The sequence below is a fragment of the Perognathus longimembris genome, chromosome 9 (genome assembly GCF_023159225.1).
Source record: "Perognathus longimembris pacificus isolate PPM17 chromosome 9, ASM2315922v1, whole genome shotgun sequence".
Taxonomy (NCBI): Eukaryota; Metazoa; Chordata; class Mammalia; order Rodentia; family Heteromyidae; genus Perognathus; species Perognathus longimembris.
Genome location: NC_063169.1, coordinates 53,289,613 through 53,307,570, shown reverse-complemented (window position 1 = coordinate 53,307,570; position 17,958 = coordinate 53,289,613). Strand labels below are relative to the sequence as shown.

General features: G+C 41.0%; 1 protein-coding gene across 1 annotated transcript in view; it reads right to left on the bottom strand.

Annotated features, from left to right (window-relative positions):
* Positions 1–17,958, bottom strand: part of Pde7b (phosphodiesterase 7B) — a 295,006-nt gene that overhangs the window by 196,792 nt on the left and 80,256 nt on the right. Inside the window, exon 2 of the mRNA XM_048354139.1 lies at positions 1,596–1,656. Within this exon, the coding sequence (XP_048210096.1) occupies positions 1,596–1,656 (61 nt within the window). The remainder of the gene's footprint in view (positions 1–1,595; positions 1,657–17,958) is intronic.

Here is a 17,958-nt window from a genome sequence, read left to right as displayed (position 1 = left end):
TAGTATTTAAAAGTAAAAATGTACCTACAGTCTTTTGTATGTCCTCAAATTAACAAAACTTCCATTCTCATGCGTGTGTGTGTGTGTGTGTGTGTGTGTGTGTGTGTGTGTTTTAGTTCTATATTACCAAGGAAATAAAAATCTGATAAATGAATGAAATCTGCAAGCTTAATGATGAATATTTGCTTAATTAATGCACCCTTCTTGCCAAATGGTGAAAAGGTAGATATCTTTTAATTTGCTTAGAATAAGTAACCTAATTATGGGAGACTCTTAGGATAGATTTTACCTGTCAAGTGAATGCTCAATGAATCACAATTGACAGACAATACTAGTAAAGCACAAATCATTTATATAGCTACATTCCTACTTTGAAATTCTATGCAACCAATCAGTATAAGGCTCTGAGTTCAAACCTTATTCCCACCAAAAAGAAAATAAAATGATGCCACATGTTTTTAGTTTTGCCTTTAGCCTCCTATTCTTTTTCTTAATTATTTTGCAGGTAGTATCTCTCTTTTTTTGTCCAGGACTAGCTTGATAGTATTCCTCCCATGTATACCTTCCACATAGGTGGGATAATGAGCAAATATTAATTGGATCAGTTTATTTATTTGGATAGAGGCTTGCTAATTTTTTCCTGGATTGGCTTTGAACTTAGTTCTGCCTCATCTCTGTCTCCCAAGTATCTGGGATTTTAGATGCAAACCATTGTACCTGGATTTCTTCTTTGTCTTTTAAATAATGAGCATTCTTGGATTATTTGTGTGATTATCTTGAATTATAAATAACTGAGATCATTCCCCATCTCTATTATCTTATTTGGGATTGTCTTACTGATAATCGAGGCTATCAAGCTATGAAATGGCCAGAGTAAATGCAAGAAGCTAAAATGTTATTTGTTCAATTGCTATATCCAATGTGAAGTTCATTGGACATACTTCGGTGACTTACATGAATTCTAGGTGTTAGAACTTAAAATTTGTACTTTAGAAACTTTCTTATCATGGTCTGACCATTTTTAAGCCATAATTTGACTATTCCTCACATTGGGGTTAGTATAGAATTACTGTACTTATTTCTAACCTACAAAATGAAGAAATAATACCACTTTTATTTCTTAGCAGAATAAAAAGTGAAGAGTTCATAAAAGGCAATGGTGAGTTATCATCTCATAAGAACAAATGATTATTCACTATAACACTGCTATTTGTTACAAATGCATTTTTGTGGGTAATTGTGCTGACTTCAGATTAGTTCAAATGTGTATTTCTCCCACAGATTTTATACTGTGTTGTAAATACTTAATAGTTTATGATCTATCTTAACATCTCTGCCTTGGGAACAATGTGATTCTTCTTGCCTTTTGACCAGAATCTGCTTAATCTACAATACTCGTCTTGTTTTGAATGACTCTGAAGCATGAGTCTACACTTAGTGGATCAAGCATTCTACATATGTGTTATAGCTCTTTATAAATCCATACAGAACCTCTAACTCTCTTTAAAAGAGAGCAAGAGACTGCAAGGCAACAGAACAGTGACTCCATGCGATATCAACATATTCAGTAAATGCAAAATGAGAAGCCTTCTTACCTAGCATGCAAACACATTTGGCATTCTGATCAGGGCTCTCAAACAAGATTTCGCCACACCTCTGAAATAGAAAATAGACATATTTATTTTGATATTTTGAATCAGGACTCTCAAGGAAATAATGTCCATGAAAACTGACATAACCATAGTTCATTTTGCTCTTGTTTTGTTCAGTTACCTGGGGCTAGAGCCTTTTGTCTTAAGAGGAGACTTCTCTAGTAGTAAAATATTTGACAGGTAGGTTGGGATAGATCATTGCTGCCTGCTGCCTGCCTACAGGTGATTTTGCTCTAACAATTTCTATTGCAGTAGAAGACACAATCCATTGGGCCTGAGGATCTGCGGCTAATCACTTTCAACAATGGTTCTATTCACTGTCTATATTTTTTAAAGTGACTCACTCTGCAATCAACACACATAGAAGCAAACATATAGGTATATGTCTAATCCTTAGCTTTTTGAACTCGTTTAAGAAAAAACAAAGAAATGAAATAGTGATGTTTATAAACTTTTTCTGAATCTACAACTCATAGAAACATCAATTTTGCTATCTGCATTTTAGTTTAAACTTGCTTGTCAAGACTTTGGTGCAAAGCGAGCTCTAGAGATCCAGTCAGTTATTAAAAGATAGGCCATATTTTGGTAATGAATGTAATTGGCAAATATGAATCTATAAAAACATTCATATCAGTAAGAATCAGACAAATAATCTGGTTAGAAAAAATGATAAAGGGTACAAGCAACTCACAGGGGATTTGAATAGTTAATAAATGCAGAAATTATATTCAGCAGAACCAATAATCAAGATTAAGCAAATTATATATAAAATGAGGTTTATTTTGAGGTTAACATTTTGACAAAACTTAGAAGTCTAGCAATAATAAAATGTTTCATTAAACCTTCAGTTAATCACACCTCCCCAAAAAGAAAGCTGGAATTGGACCTGTGGCTCAAGGGATAGAATGCTAGTATTGAGCAAAAAAGCTCAGGGTAATAGTGTCCAGGCCCTGAGTTCAAGCCCCAGAATGGGCAGAAGAAAGGAAAGGAAAGAAGGAGGGAAGGAAGGAAGAAAGGAAGGAAGGAAGGAAAGGAAAGAAGGAAGGAAGGAAGGAAGAAAGAAAGGAAGAAAGGAAAAATGGAAAGAAGGAAGAAAGAGAGGAAGGAAAGGTGAGAAAGAAAAAAGAAAAGGAGAGAGAAAGAAAGAAACTGAAATGTTGAGAGGAAATACAAGAATTGCTAGCTTTTTTTTATAATAATATTTTTTATGGTCCTGGGATTTTGAATTCAGGGCTTTGCACTTGCTAAGCAAGTGCTTTATCAATTGAATCATACTCTCAGCAGTATTTGTCTTAGTTACTTTTCAAAAATGGCCTCATGGTTTTGCATTAAGCACAGTCTTCCTCTTGTGCCACCAGTTGAGATGAGGTCTTCCTAACTTTTTCCTGGACTGGTCTCAAATCATGATCTTTGATCACCTCCTCCCAAATATCTGGGATTATGAGCATGACTCTATAATTATTTTTGCCTTCAGTTACTCTCTCAACTTCTTTCTATGCAGAAGCATCTCCTAATATGCCCCCGTATATAATACTTTGAATATAAAAATGGCTCATGGCATGAAACATGGTTGTACCAATATCCTCATATAACTGCTTTCAGGGAAACTCCATTCCCTCTTTCACAGTTCACAGCTTGGCTAATTCATCAACCTTTATTATAGCTACACTTAATAGAAGACAAACTAATTTGAAAGGAGAAAAAATTCCTGGGTGTAAGAACTGTGTTTTTCACACCCAATTACAAGATTCTTTTACACCAAGAGGGGCAGGTTGAGAGACAAAAAGATGACTCCATAATTTCCAAGTCCTTCCATGTCTCAGGCAGATCCACATTGCATGCAAAGAGATACATACTTGGCGCAGGGATCCAAAGAAGAAGAAAGCTACTGTGGGCCAAGAGGATGGACTGCAGAGATGCATGAAATTCTGGATGCAAGAGGTGTTTGTTGAGTTCAAAAGCCTAAGACCTTTCCCAGCTACTCTGCAGACCTACAGTGATTTTTATCATGCCACTTAATCTCTTTGGGCTTCATTTCCTTGTAAGTAACATGGGGTTGTTGATGTGCTACCAGGTTGGTTCAAGGAGCAAATGCATGGATTAATGGCCCATGGAACTGATCCTACTGTTTGTTCCTGATTGGTTTGTATTTGGCAGAGGTTAAGTCCTTCCAAATAGCTAGGATCTATTTTCTGCCTCACCTACTTTTTAAAGTGGTATTTTTATGACCTGAAAGAGTTAATAATTATTTTAAAGTGGAGGGTCAGTGGTTTCTTAAGTTTTCAAGCTTTTACAGAACCAAGTACTAGGAAGCCCTTTCGTGCACAGTCTGGGTTCCACAAGGAAATGGCTTGGGAGTGGTCTCTTACCCTTGGTTAACAGCACAGCTCATTAGTGTGCTAGCCTGGAAGAGTTGTTCCTTCATTGCATGGCCTTCCCGAGGGGATGGTTGGCAGCTATGACCACAGTTAGGCCAAGGTCATTGTGTGGACCTTCAGGGTCTTGCTCTTATCCCTGTGAGTACAAACAGCTGGAAGTAGTTTCTGAAACTCCTGTGAAGCATGCATTCCTGAACAGTCCTGGCTTGCCTGGGTTCATTGGCCAGACAAGTTCATTATCAAGCAGCAAGGGCAGGTGCAGTGGCCTTTCCAATGAGGACGGCACAGTCTCCTTCCTGGTCTTGGTCTTGCTGGGTGTGGGAAATAGTTGAGGCACCTTTAAGCAGCTCTTTAATTTCCCTGCTTTGTAAAGTTACCTGATGATGGAGCAGATTTTTAAAGCAGTGCCCAGAAGGGAATCTGATTGTTCTTAGGACTTGTAAGAAACCAGATTCTTTCCAGTGATTTTTCTCATTGATGTCAGTGTTTACTTGGGTTTTGCTGCCAGTCTCCAGCTCTCTGTGCTGCCCATGATGATGACCCAATTTAAGTGATTAATTAGATTTAGTCACAGGGTCTTGGGCTCTGAACACTGCAGGTTCTGCCACAAAGGAAGATCATGGGTTTTTCTAGGGCCTAAGGTATTGCACCCCTTCTCCTTACATGTTCTAACAATGTTTGCTGGGACTTCCTGGCCTGGTACCCCATGAATGAGGGATCCCAAGTTTGTACCTGGTTCTGTTCATCAGTATTTGAATTCTTAGGTTCTCTCTCTCTTTTTTTTTTAATTTATTGTCAAACTGATGTACAGAGAGGTTACAGTTTAGGTTCTCATTTATCCTTAGGGACTTCACCATTGCTCTGTCTTCTATACCTGAAACACAGACTACCTTGTTCCTGTCCATCTCTGACAGAGAACACGAACACTCAAAACAGGACACAGCTTTTGTAGTGTCCATATAAGGGGCTGTGCTCACTCTAGCAACAGAGAAACCATCCTGGCTTGTTGAGAACAGCTGTGCCTTTAAGAGGCCACAGCTGGCTTTAGCCTTTAACAGGAAGAGAAGCCCCAGCCCCTGGGGTGAGCACGTGTCGGCCGTTGGGGGATTGTGATCCTTGCCCACAGAGGAAGTTACATGACGTCACCTGATGGGCAGCGCAGCTCATCCAATCAGTTAATCACCCCAAGTCCCTCCCCTTCCGCCTTTGTCACCGTAATAAATTCTTCTTCCCGCCCTCTGGGAGGCTGAGACCTGTTCAACCATCAAGCTGTCTCCCCGGGATTCTCTTCCTGCGTCAGATACGTGAGGGGTGCTGGCGGGGAAGGGGATTTCGGCATTTCTCCTTAACTCAGCAAAGTCCACAAAGATACGCCTTATTCCTTCTGCCGGTGGGAAGGGTAGGGCTGAGTCTCTTTCATAGTTTTGGGGTTCAGGCATTTTCCCTGGGAGGTCGGGGAAAAGGGATCCTTGAGGTCCGAACATATGGCGCCCGAACGCAGGGTGGGAACACACGGCCGGGAATTTCGGGGTCCAGTGACCCCACAGACTCGCTGAGTAAGTGGGTTTCAGAGGAGAAAGTGCCCGCCCAGAGAGGGGGCAAACGCATAGAGAGAGGCAGGCATGGGCTCACGGGGCTCCGCAAGCCCCGGGACGTGGCGCCGGAAAGAGTTGCCCCGCCACGGCGATTTGGCGCTAGGCCAGGGTGTGTGTGTGGGGGGGGGGGGGTCGTGCGTTCCATGGAGACGCGGCAGGGGAGCGCAGGGGATGGGGGCAGCGCAGGTGGCCGGGGAGCCCAGAGCGGATGTCGCCATCTTGCCTGGGAGCCCCTGCCCACCTGGCGTTTCCAGGCCCCCATCTGTGAACGAGTGGCAGGGTGTGCGAGGACAGTGTTTGGTCTCCGCACGGCCAAGGGCTGGGAGGGCCCCCCCGCTCAGTTTCACTAGCAGCGGCGTGCGCTGGGGCCCGCGCAGCCTCGGGTGGCGCTGTACGTCTAGTGCGAAAATCTTTGGGCCACCGAGCGTGGTGCGGTGGAAGCGCTGCTGGAGCACTGCGGGCGGCCTGGTGCCTGAGAGCAGCAGTAAAGTGGCAAGGCCAAGGGGATTGCGGGCCAGCGGCCGGGCTCTGGGAGGGGGGATGGGGGGAGCGGAGGCGGGAGCTCGAAGGCAGCGGCCTTGGGCTGGGGTCCGTCCTGCTCTGAGCGCCCAGGGCTGGGCGCCCCTGCTAGGGTTCACGAGCGCCTGACTCTGGAGACATGGTGGCGGCGGCGGTGGGTTTCGTACAGCTGCAGGCAGAGTTAAAACCTGGGCCCTTGATTACGTCGCCCCCTTTCAGCAGGAAATAGCTACAGAAGAAGAGACCTCCATCCATACTCCCTGCCGGTGTCATAATTTTAAAAAACAAAAGAGGGGGGGCTAGCCCCCAGGATTAATTAAGGATATCTTTCTTGAGCATCTCATGGCGCAATGTTTTGCCGTGGCCATACTGCCCACAGCGTCACACAAAAATTAAAGAAATTTTGCACCGTGTTTCTTCCTTGCCTTTCACCCTGTTGTTAGGGAGCCCCGTTAAATGGAAATAGGAGCTGAGGGTTTGACACGCAACCTCAGTGTTTCATGATAAAAAATGTTTTAAAAAAAGGTAAGTGCAAAGGTTTAGCGCCTTCACCTCAATGTTTATGAAAGAAGGAATGTTTTACTAATCACATGTGTTTAAGTCACCAGTGGTGGACTACCAGAGATGCCAGAACCTAAGCCTACTTCTACCTCACCGCCAAAAGAGGAATGTCTGCACTTAGCGCGAAGACCAGCTTCTCTGGACAAAGCCAGACGGATGGCCACTTTACCTACCCCTTATATATCTTATGTCAGCATTTTGCCTTATGCTTACATATGCCATATGTTTGCAACATCCCCTACTAATTTAAAGAAAAAAAAAGATGTTGGGAACAGCTGTGCCTTTAAGAGGCCACAGCTGGCTTTAGCCTTTAACAGGAAGAGAAGCCCCAGCCCCTGGGGCGAGCACATGTCAGCCCTTGGGGGATTGTGATCCCCGCTCACAGAGGAAGTTACATGACATCACCTGATGGGCAGCCCAGCTCATCCAATCAGTTAATCACCCCAAGTCCCTCCCCTTCCGCCTTTGTCACCATAATAAATTCTTCTGCCCTCCCTCTGGGAGGCTGAGACTCATGGACCACCGAATGGTCTCCCCATGCCTCCCTCCGCCGCCGCTCCTGACACGTGAGGGACAGGGAGGGGAGGGCGGAGGTCTCGGCATTTCTCCTCAACCTAGCGTAATCCATCACAGTTTGGGAGTCAGGCATTCCCCCGGGAGATGGGGGGAAAGGGGTCCTAGAGACCCCAACATTCAGGCATCTCCCCTGGAGAAGTGGGGAGAGGGGTCCCAGAGAGACCCCAACACTGGCTCATGCTGCCCTTCTGTAGCACATAGAATAAGCTACACATGAATTCAGGTTTGTAACCTATTGCCCATACAGAACATAAAGAATCAAATCATGTTCATCACTGGTATTCCCAACATGCCTCACTGCTTTATAGATGCCTGATAATTCTCTGAAGACTATATAGACTATGTCCACACTATGGGTAAGCATTATTCTAAATGCTTTACTTTTACTATTTCATATGTTCACTATAATATATATTTAGATATATTTATATACATGCATGTTTATGTACTTACACACACACACACACACAGAGAAAGCTACTAATTCCTTGGCCCACTTTTTTTAATATTACATTTAGAATTCAGCTGGGCACCAGTGGCTCATGCCTATAATCCTAGCTACAAAGGAGGCTGAGATCCAAGGTTCATTGTTTGAAGCCAGTATGGGTAGAAAAGTCTGTAAGACACTTATCTCCAGTTAATCAGAGAAAAATTTAGAAGTGGCACTGTGGCTCAAGTGGTAGAGTGCTAGCCTTGTGCAAAAGGAGCTCTTGGATAAGGCCTAGGCCCAGAGTTCAAGCCCCAGGATGGGGAAATAAAAATACTGTATTAGTCAGAGAGCCAAAGAATAGAATCAACCTCAGTGGTCATTGGTGGTTCAATGAATAGATAAGTGGCATATATGCAAAGTAGTAATTATTCAGTCACAAAATAAAATTCTGGGTGGTACATGGTAGCAATGTCTGTAATCCAAGCTACTTGGGATCAAGATGTATAGGAGGGAGGATCATTTTCTAAGGCTAGCCCCAAAAAGTTAGTACCAGATTTTATCTATAAAACAAACTAAAAGCAAAAGGATCAGGTGCTGTGACTCAAGTGGTAGAGTGCTGCCTAGTCAATCCATAGTGTGGAAAAAGAAAGGAAGGAAAAAGGAAGGAAGGGAAGAAGGAAGGAAGAAAGGAAGGAAGAAGGTAAAAGAGGGAGGGAAGGAATGAGGGAAGGAGAGAAGAAAGAAAGGAAGGACATTGGGCATTTTCTATAATACAAGTGAACATAGAGAATATCATGAGTTGTCACCATGACAACTGGCAAGTATGAGTGGTAAAACGTGGTAATTAGCTTAATGCTGTCATTTCATAATGTAAATATTTCTAAGCATTACATTGTATAACATAAATGTATATAACTTATGTTTTGTCAACTTGAACAAAAGTTGAAATACTGCTTTTAAAAAGTTGTTAGCAGTCTAAAGTTAAAACTATATAATTTTCACGAACAGGAGAATGTAGACAAGAATCCTATGTACATCCCACAAAATTAAGAAGTGAGGGAAGGGGTTGGTAGGAGAGAAAGGGGTGAGAATGTTGAAAGGGGTGTTTGTACAGATAATTAAAAATAATTTAGAAAAAGTTATCTTAATTACATTACATCTTTTCAATCCTTTCATTTTATTTTATGTACTTTTTATTGTAATTAAGTAGTTTATTTATTAATTTATTTTTGTACCAGTACTTGAACTCAGGGCCAAGTGTTATCTCTTAGATTTTTCCATTCAAGATTGGTATTCTACCACATTTGAGTCACATTTTCAGCTTGCTGGTTAATTGTAAAAGTTTCATAGACTTTGCTGCCCTGGCTGGCTTCAAACCACAATCCTCAATTGCTAAGATTACAGACATAAGCCACCCAGCACTTGACGTCTCACTATAAATTGGGTTATTAAAATTGGTATTTGTAGTTGTGTGTGTGTGTGTGTATGTGTGTTGCTTGGTATGGAAACCAATGTTGTCCATGTTAGACAAGTGCTTTCTAATGAATTTAAACAATTTATTTAAAACATTAAAAATTACACTGTACAAATGGAGATGTACAAAAAAGTAAATGTACAATTTTTTAATATATATATTTTTATTATCAAACTGAATTACAGAGAGGTTACAGTTTCATACATTAGGCATTGGATACATTTCTTGTACTGTTTGTTACCTCGTCCCCTCTTCCCCCTACAGTTTTTTTAAAGCTGGGAAAATTATAGTTTTTAACCTTAGAAACAATACCTGATTTGGTAATACATATAAATAAGCTACTCAAATGAAGTTATTAAAGGTAGTGACAAATTGATATTTCATTTTCATTGCTTAACTGACAGTACTTTAGCTTTCTTAAACCAGTTACTGCTCTCCCAGTCTTTTAAAAATTAATTATTAATTTTTCTTGTAAAGATGATGTACAGAGGGGCTACAGTTACATAAGTCAGATGAGTAGATTTCTTTTTGAACAGTGTCCTTAGTCCTTCCTTAGTTTCCTCCCAGTTTTTTCCTTCTGACCCCCCCCACCACAAGTTGTGTCTAGTGAGTTTCACTGCTATATTTGTTCACCTTTTATCCCACCATTTTCTGTGCTCCTCCTTACCTCCCCCCAAACAGATAAAACTTATATACAAGACAAAAGCTACAGAAATCAAAAACAAAGGAAAAAAATCAAAAGGCAAAACAACACCAAAACTCTTGTTTTCCTTTTTTGGAGTTTATTTCTATATGCTCTATCATATACACATAGAATTGAGCCTTTGTGATCCTTAGAATATCCTCCTTTGGTCTCACTGAGTGAACACTTAAAGTTCTTTTTAATTTATCATGTCCAAGTATAATTTTATGTCTTTTACCATCCATTGTGTTTACTTGTAGACTAATAGGCACTACAAGTGAGGAAAACCGTCCAACCTATGTTTCTCAGAGCCTGGCTTTCTTCACTTAATATTTTTTCCAAAACAACATTGAGATTATATTTCACCCTAATTATAATGGCCATTATCAACAGAACTAACAATAACAGATGCCTGTGGGGATGTGACCAAAAAGGAACACTACTACACTGCTGATGGGAATGTAAATTTGTTCAACCACTCTAGAAAGCAGTATGGAATTTCCTCAAAGGACTAAACATAGAGCTTCCTTATGATCCATCAATCCCACTCTTGGGCATTTATCCAATAGATCACAAGCAAGGCCACACTAAAGCTACCAGCACAGCCATGTTTATTGCAGCATTGTTTACCATAGCCAAGACATGGAATCAACATGGATGCCCCTCAGTGGATGAATGGATCAAGAAAATGTGGTATACATACACAATGGAATTCTATGCTTCCATCAGAAAGAATGCTATTGCACCATTCATAAGGAAATGGAAAGACTTTGGAAAAATTATATTCAGTGGAGTAAGCCAGGGCTGGGAATATGGCCTAGTGGTAAGAGTGCTTGCCTTGTATACATAAAGGCCTGGGTTCGATTCCTCAGCACCACATATATAGGAAAGGCCAGAAGTGGTACTGTGGCTCAAGTGGTAGAGTGCTAGCCTTGAACAAAAAGAAGCCTGGGACAGTGCTCAGGCTCTGAGTCCAAGCCCCAGGACTGGCCAAAAAAAAAAAAAAAAAAAAAAAAAGTAGAGTAAGCCAGCCTTTTCATTTTTTTCAGGGTAGCTACTATCACTGGAATGTGTAGGCCTCTCCCAGGTCATAGGTGACTAATCCTATCAGAGAAAGTCCCTTGATCTCTTCAGATCTGAGGAGACATAAGCAAACAAATAAAACCAAGGACAAGATAGAACTCCATATTACTTAGAATTGTGTTCAGTGTCAGTCAGCTAATAATAGGTGTTTTTTTTTTGTAAATACCTAATGTGTTACAAAATATAATAGGTTATAATTTTTGTTCTTCCCACATTTACAGGATTTCTTTTGAAGAGCATAAAGGAGTTTAATGAAGGTGATTAATTAGGTGCTTCTAAAATTATTGGAGGACCAGGCTATAAGCTAGATGCTCTCTTTCCCTCCCCTGAAATGACTGCTAGAACAACTGTTCAAAACTGGTCTAGCAGTCTGTGAGCTCATTGGTTTGGTGGGCCACAACTGGGAAAGTAGGAAGCCAGGGGACTTTGCTGAACCATTGACTCAACAAACAATACATGCCGGTGATTCAGGGCTTAAAAATCGTTAGGCTCAATTGTGTCTTGACATCCATGAAGCTGGCTACTGAAAAGTGTATATTACTGTTGAAATTCAGGAACCTCAGCATCTTAGGACTTAAGAACTCATTAAAACAGAAGATAAAGAACCTTGACATAAGACTAGAGTCAGTTTGGGAAAAAAAAAATCACAAAAGCATCCTCAGCCAAAGAAAGAACTATCAATCCGACCATTAGGAAGTTGCTAGAGATAACCAGGAGCATGCAAAATTCTAGCCTGGGCTGTGTTCACCCCACTCTAGTTCCCTGCCTCACCAGAGATCTCAGGTCCTGCAAGTTTGCCACATAGTACAAATTTCTCAAGTGAGATTTGGAGTAAACAAGACAAATGCCTGTATGCTGACGTGTTCATTGGGATTGCATCTGTTTGATTTGCTCACCCTGGAATCTCTCAATGTCTAGGACGATGACTAATGCAGAATGGGCACTCCTCTTGTTTACTAAACCAAGGAATGATGAATTCCTTGCGTCCACTCTGTGGGACATACTGATATTATCTGGGTTAGCACGAGAAGAGATATTTTCTTGACATTTATGTTTACACACCAATAAGTGCTGTCAGGGATGTAGCCACATCATGTATGGCTTCAGAGGAGTGATAACAGATGCAAGCTGCCAGTAGAAGGATGTTTCAAAATGGCAGCACTTCCTTCCCTTCTTTTGGTCTTCCTGAGCACAGATCTGCATGGCACTAATTAGATTCCGACGCTTACAAGGTAAATGTGGAGAGTAAATGATTTTGATCTCTTTAGTGTAAAAGCTCACTACTGAGACTGAAGCTCCCCAAATTTAGCAAGGTCTGCAAGTTTGGAATCCTATGAATTTCTAAGCAAATGAGTGACTAAAGGAATATTCAGAAAAAATATTATTGAATGCCAAGTCTATGCAGGTATTCACTGTACTGTGAGTACAGTGTAAAACCAAATGAGAATTTGTAAAACCAAATGAGAATCAGGCTAGGTCATGTCATCAAGAGAAGCTTATAGCCTTGTTTGACGTTGGAATATAGAAGGCTAGGGACTCCATCAGTGGTGGTAGGAACTTGCCTCTTCTGTGATGGGCCATACACAAAGCTTCCAAAAAGAGATAAGACTAAGCTTGAGTCTGGAGGATAGAAGCGAGTTGGCTGGAAAAAAAAAAGAGGGGTCCTGGAGACAGATGCTTAATGAATTCTTTTAACATTGGAATTAAAATTGGGTGATGCTCAACCAGGGTATGGCCTGTAATCTCTCCCCCCCCCCATTTCTGTCTCAAAGAGTACACAAAGCCTGAGATATTTCTTATTCTTTTCACTCGAATGATTCCATAGAATGGCTATGACTGAAAGAATTCCCCAACCACCCAGCAGACACCTCAGGAGAGGCTGACGTGTGGCTGTGGAAGCCATTAGCACCTCCTGTGGCATACATCACACTTTCTCTGCTCCTGAAACATGCATTTCCAAGCTCTCCTTCTTTACTGTGGCCTAAGTCCACAGTGTGTTCTGCAGCTCTGTCTACCGCGTGGGTGGCACAGTCAGGCCTTCCTCTTTAAACACTGTGGCAGCCCTCAGCCCGTGTGCCAGAGGACTGCAGATTTGGAATGGGGGGGGCGGTGACAATTTCAGCTCTAGCTTGTATTTTCCTTCCTAAGCTTTTCCAGTGAAAGAGCAGATTTCCATCCTATTGCAGGCTGTTAAAACGTCAGCCTAATAAGTTTTCAACGATCTGTCAGTGCAGATCTTTGGCAACCACCTGGCATGGCCTCATAGTCCAACCCAAACTCAGCCAGTCAAAATAAGAGAATTACCAGCAAGAGAAAAAAGAAAATAAGATAATCACCTCAAACTAAGCAGAAATTCTTAACAAACCCATTGTTGCCAATAGTCAACAGCAGCTCTGTGGTCTCCATACCCTGGTGTGACCCTTCAGGAAGGACCATCCCTCCTAAACCTCTCATTAGCTATGGTTAGGAATGACTTGAAAGATATTAATGCTATTGCTATTGGAAAACGAGCCTACTAGCTTTTAACAGCTTTGTTTTCTTCTTCAAAGAACAAAATGTTAGCTCAATGCGTATGCTTTCTATTAGAAAAGGGCCAACAGCAGCAATCTCCAGAGATTCTCTCAGCATTTTATTACAGACCCCTATTTTTAAATGTTTAAAGACTACTTATTACTAACCAAAACTTGGAAAACCTGGTTTCAGCTCCAGTATTATTATTTTTAAGTTAGGAAGGGCCAATCCAGAAGGCAGAATTGTTTCTTCTATCAATCCAGCCTCAGCCAGTAGAGGGCACTAGAAAGGTTGTGTGGCTCGCGTCTGGCATCTGGTTGACCTCCCCATTAGCAAGATGCTGGAGTCACATGTCGCACAAGTTCAGTTACCATGTCTTTGTTCCATTGAACACCTTGAGATGAATATTGAAGACTGCATTTTTCACCATGCAGAACAGTGACTCCAGCCTCAGAGCAAGCATCATTCTAGTAAAATCTGTATCTGAAGACTTCATGGATGGGAAGATCACTAAGGTCTCTCCCCAACACACCCAGTTATAAGAGCTGGTTGTAAGTCTCTGGTCAAGGAACTTGAAGAACTCTGGTATGGGCTCTGAGAATTGCCCTACACTGCATCCCAATATATACCTCATATCTGAATAAACAGCACATTTTTTTTTTAGAATTTCATAGTGTAATTTCATCTTTTATTTAACAATTCAAAGTTCCAAGAGATGTCAAGTAGCTACAGTAAAAAATGTTTAATGTATACATAGTGAGTTATTTAAGGTGAATCCCATGGATACTTAGTATTAGAGAAAATAGAAAATAGTAAAGAACAACTGGTGCATGTACTAGAAAGACTTTAACATATGGAGGTAAAAAAAAATCTCAACTCTTTTCTTTATCAGTTGTGTTCTCTTTGGTTCATTTGATTTATTTTTGAGCCTCCTTGTGGAGCTGCTGAGGGAGTCCCAACACTCATCCTCCACTGAATGATGTCATATAGAAAGAATCATCTTGGATACTCTAAAACCCACCCTGTGGTCTGTATGCTGATGGTTTTGTGGAAAGGAAGGGGTTGTAAGTAGGGTATGGCCATTTGGTAGTCTCTGTAGAAAAAACAGTTCTTCCCAGTCAGTCATAGAATGTTAAGGAAGGAAAAAAATCTTCTTCCTACAACAAAAAGTACTGTGAACTTGAAAAGCCAACAATTCAGAGACCAGAGGTGTGAGGGGCAAGATAGGGATGAAAACACTAATGAACCCCTATCCTTGGCATTGAGAAAGGAGGAAGGAATCAAGCGGCTTAGAAAGAAGTTCCCTTATATATTTTGGTAAGCATGGAAAAGTTTCTGAAGAGATAAAGGAGAAAGGAACAGACAATAATAACACCATTGCCCTCACACTCCTCAATGGAGGCTGAAGCAGAAGATAAACTGGGTAGCTGTTTATTCTCAGTACCATAAAAATGCACAAATTCTAAAGGTGAATGAGAAAATGAAGGGAGTTAAAAATGGCATCTTGAAGAGGGGATACAAATCACAGGAGAGAAGGGAAATTGAGAGACACGAGGCTGGGGGAGATTGTAGGGACAAGATCATGACCTTGCAAGACTCCATTTGGTGACTGGACACATGCCTAGGTTCTGTAGGCTATGGATCTCAGTGCAGTCACTGTGGGACATAGGCTCACTCTTTCAGACAGTAGATCCACAAGTGTTCAGAAACCTTTTGTAACGACAGTACTATGGAACAACCACATTTGGTGATTGAAGCTGTTTCTCACTTTCTCAACATATTCTTAGGTGGAATAGTTTCTGTGAATTGGGTACCACCTGGTTAGTGAGTTTAAAGCCATCATCTCTCTTCTTAATGCTCATAGTTTTGACAACCAGCAAGGTTGGGGAGTGATACCAGAATGATTTTCCCTTCAGACTCGCACAGTATGATCTTACACAGGTATTCACAATGAGGTTTCTTTAGATGAAGTATCATCTGTATGGTCATTATGAAGAGTAGATAGTAGACAAAAGAATGATACACGTCATAGTTTCAAGTCTAATATGGCTATATTATGAAGACCATGACTTTTCAATCCATGCATAGAGTGAAGGTGGAGAATGCACTAAATAAAAGTGATGATCAGACCAGGTCCCTGGGTCCTAAAAGATGGAGGAATTAGAACCTGAGGACAAGAATCCTTTTCAATGTTTTTAAGGGCATCATCCTCTGAGAAACTTCTAGGAATTCATGCCACACTTTAAGATACTTGCTTTATCAGCTGTCACAGTGTGATCTGAACTAGAGTGGAATTCTACATGGCTACTTCTTTCCCCACAGATATGTAGCAGTGCTTCAGCCTGAGCCTCTGTCACCCCAGGAACACTGACTTAATGAATTCTTGCAACAACCTTCATTCTGTCTTTTCCCAATGCATTCCCAATACATATGTATTCACTATTGCTGTTTAGCAATCTGGCCAGTGTGTCCAAGCATTAGACATTGTTTTTCCTGATTTACACGGTAATTTTTGAGCTATGTTATAAGACCCGGCAGAAAGTAAAGCTTCATAGGTAATATGAGCATTGTATCCTAATCTTTGTAAAGGTGTTATGATTCAGAGATTCATGGGATTTTATCCAGCCTGTCACTGAATGAGTATTTACTCAAGACAGAGAAGTACTTATAAAGGGCTCCTTGCAGTTCAGTACAGCAATCCTCCTGTACGTAAACCAACAATTAAATGTAATCCTATATACTTAGAGTTTGAGAAGAAATTCAAACCAGCCCTTGGAATTAAATAACCCCAGTGCTAGAGAAAATGACTTCCAGAGCATCAAGCCCAACATGCAAACACAGGGCCTCTGAGCCACAAAGGAACAAATACTTTTCCACAGGGATAAGGCTTGCTGTGTAACTATTTGTGAGGTCAAAGATCCCAGTGTTCCCATAGACAATCAAAAAACTATTCCTGGCCAAATTGTACAGCCCATTTCCATATGGACAGCACTGAGTCATGGATTTGGTCTCAGAACAGAGGTTTCAGTGAATTCTATTGACAATCAATGATAATCCTAGGTGAGGTTAGAGCTAGGAAATCTAGTATTATCTTAGAGAAATGACTGACAGGTTTTACAAGCTATCAGTGAAAATGGAATTGGATATATTTTGCTAATTGTTATGTTCTACTTTGGTATCAGTTTATTTATTCTTTAATTTTATTGCCAATGTGCTGTACAGAAGGATTACAGGAATATGCATAAGGAAGTGAGCGCATTTCTTGTTATACTTGTTACCTCTCCCTCATTTTTCTCCTACCTTCCCTCCCCCCAACTTCCCCTTTCCCCAAATATACGGTTAATTTCCAACATACTGTCTTGTGAGTATTCCTATCAGTTTATTAAATAGCAAGATATATTTGGAAAAGAGCAATATTTTTTTCAAGTAAAAAGATGGATTTATTGGGGAAGTATAAAGTATACTGACTGGCCAGGGTCATGGTCCAGGCTTGGGTGCTGAAACCGTGACGGTAAAAAGCAGTCTGGCTGGCCAGGGCCACAGCCCAGACTCAGGAGCTGGGACCGCTCACCTGGAAAAGAGAAATACTTGAAAGATATCTTCTCTTGGGTCTTCCTCTCTTCAAGGTAGGGATTGTCTGTTTAATTCACAGCCATTCCCCAATACCCAAACAATAGCCATCACATTGTAAGTTCCCAATAAATACTGCATAATAGAAAGAATGAATAAGTAATCTAGGATGAAAATACACCCAACTTATTCATTATTGCATGGCAGGCAAATAAGATGAGATTTGAAGACTGTGGTTCAGCCAGCCTGGGCAGTAAAGACTGTGGGACTCTTATCTCCATTAACCACTAGAAAACTGGAAGTGGAACCTTGGTTCAAAGTGGAAGAGCACTAGCCTTGAGCAAAAAGAGTTCAGGGACAGCATCCAAGCCCTGAGTTCAAGCCTGGTGACTGACAAAAACAAACGAAAACAACTACCAAACAAAATAAAACCCTGTAAGATGGCGAAAGGGTTAAAAGAAGAACAAGGCTGCATTTTATTTCATTTTATTGTGGTATTGAGGATGGAACCCATGGGCTTGTACATGGTAGCCAAGCACTCTACCACTGACTTATAATACCAGTAAGGGTGCATTTTTAAGTTCAGACTACAAGTTTGATGTCATGTTCTTCTAAAAAGTTGTCATTTGGGCTGTGTAGTAAATCTTTTGTGAATGCTTTAGGCTGAGTCCCACATGAGGGAAAATGTTTCTCCAAGGATTATAGTTTTGAAAGAATTCTCCATGAAAAGTAAGATTATCATCTATCTATCTTTCTAGCTATCATCCTGTCTATCTAGCTATCTATGTAGCTATCTATCATCTATCTTTACATGTGTGTGTAAAATTTTACCAAGACTAACCAAAGAAATAAAAACAAATTTTGTTTCAAATGGTCAGGCCTCATGCTTTATGCCAGGCAAACAGGGGTACTACTGTCTATATTCTG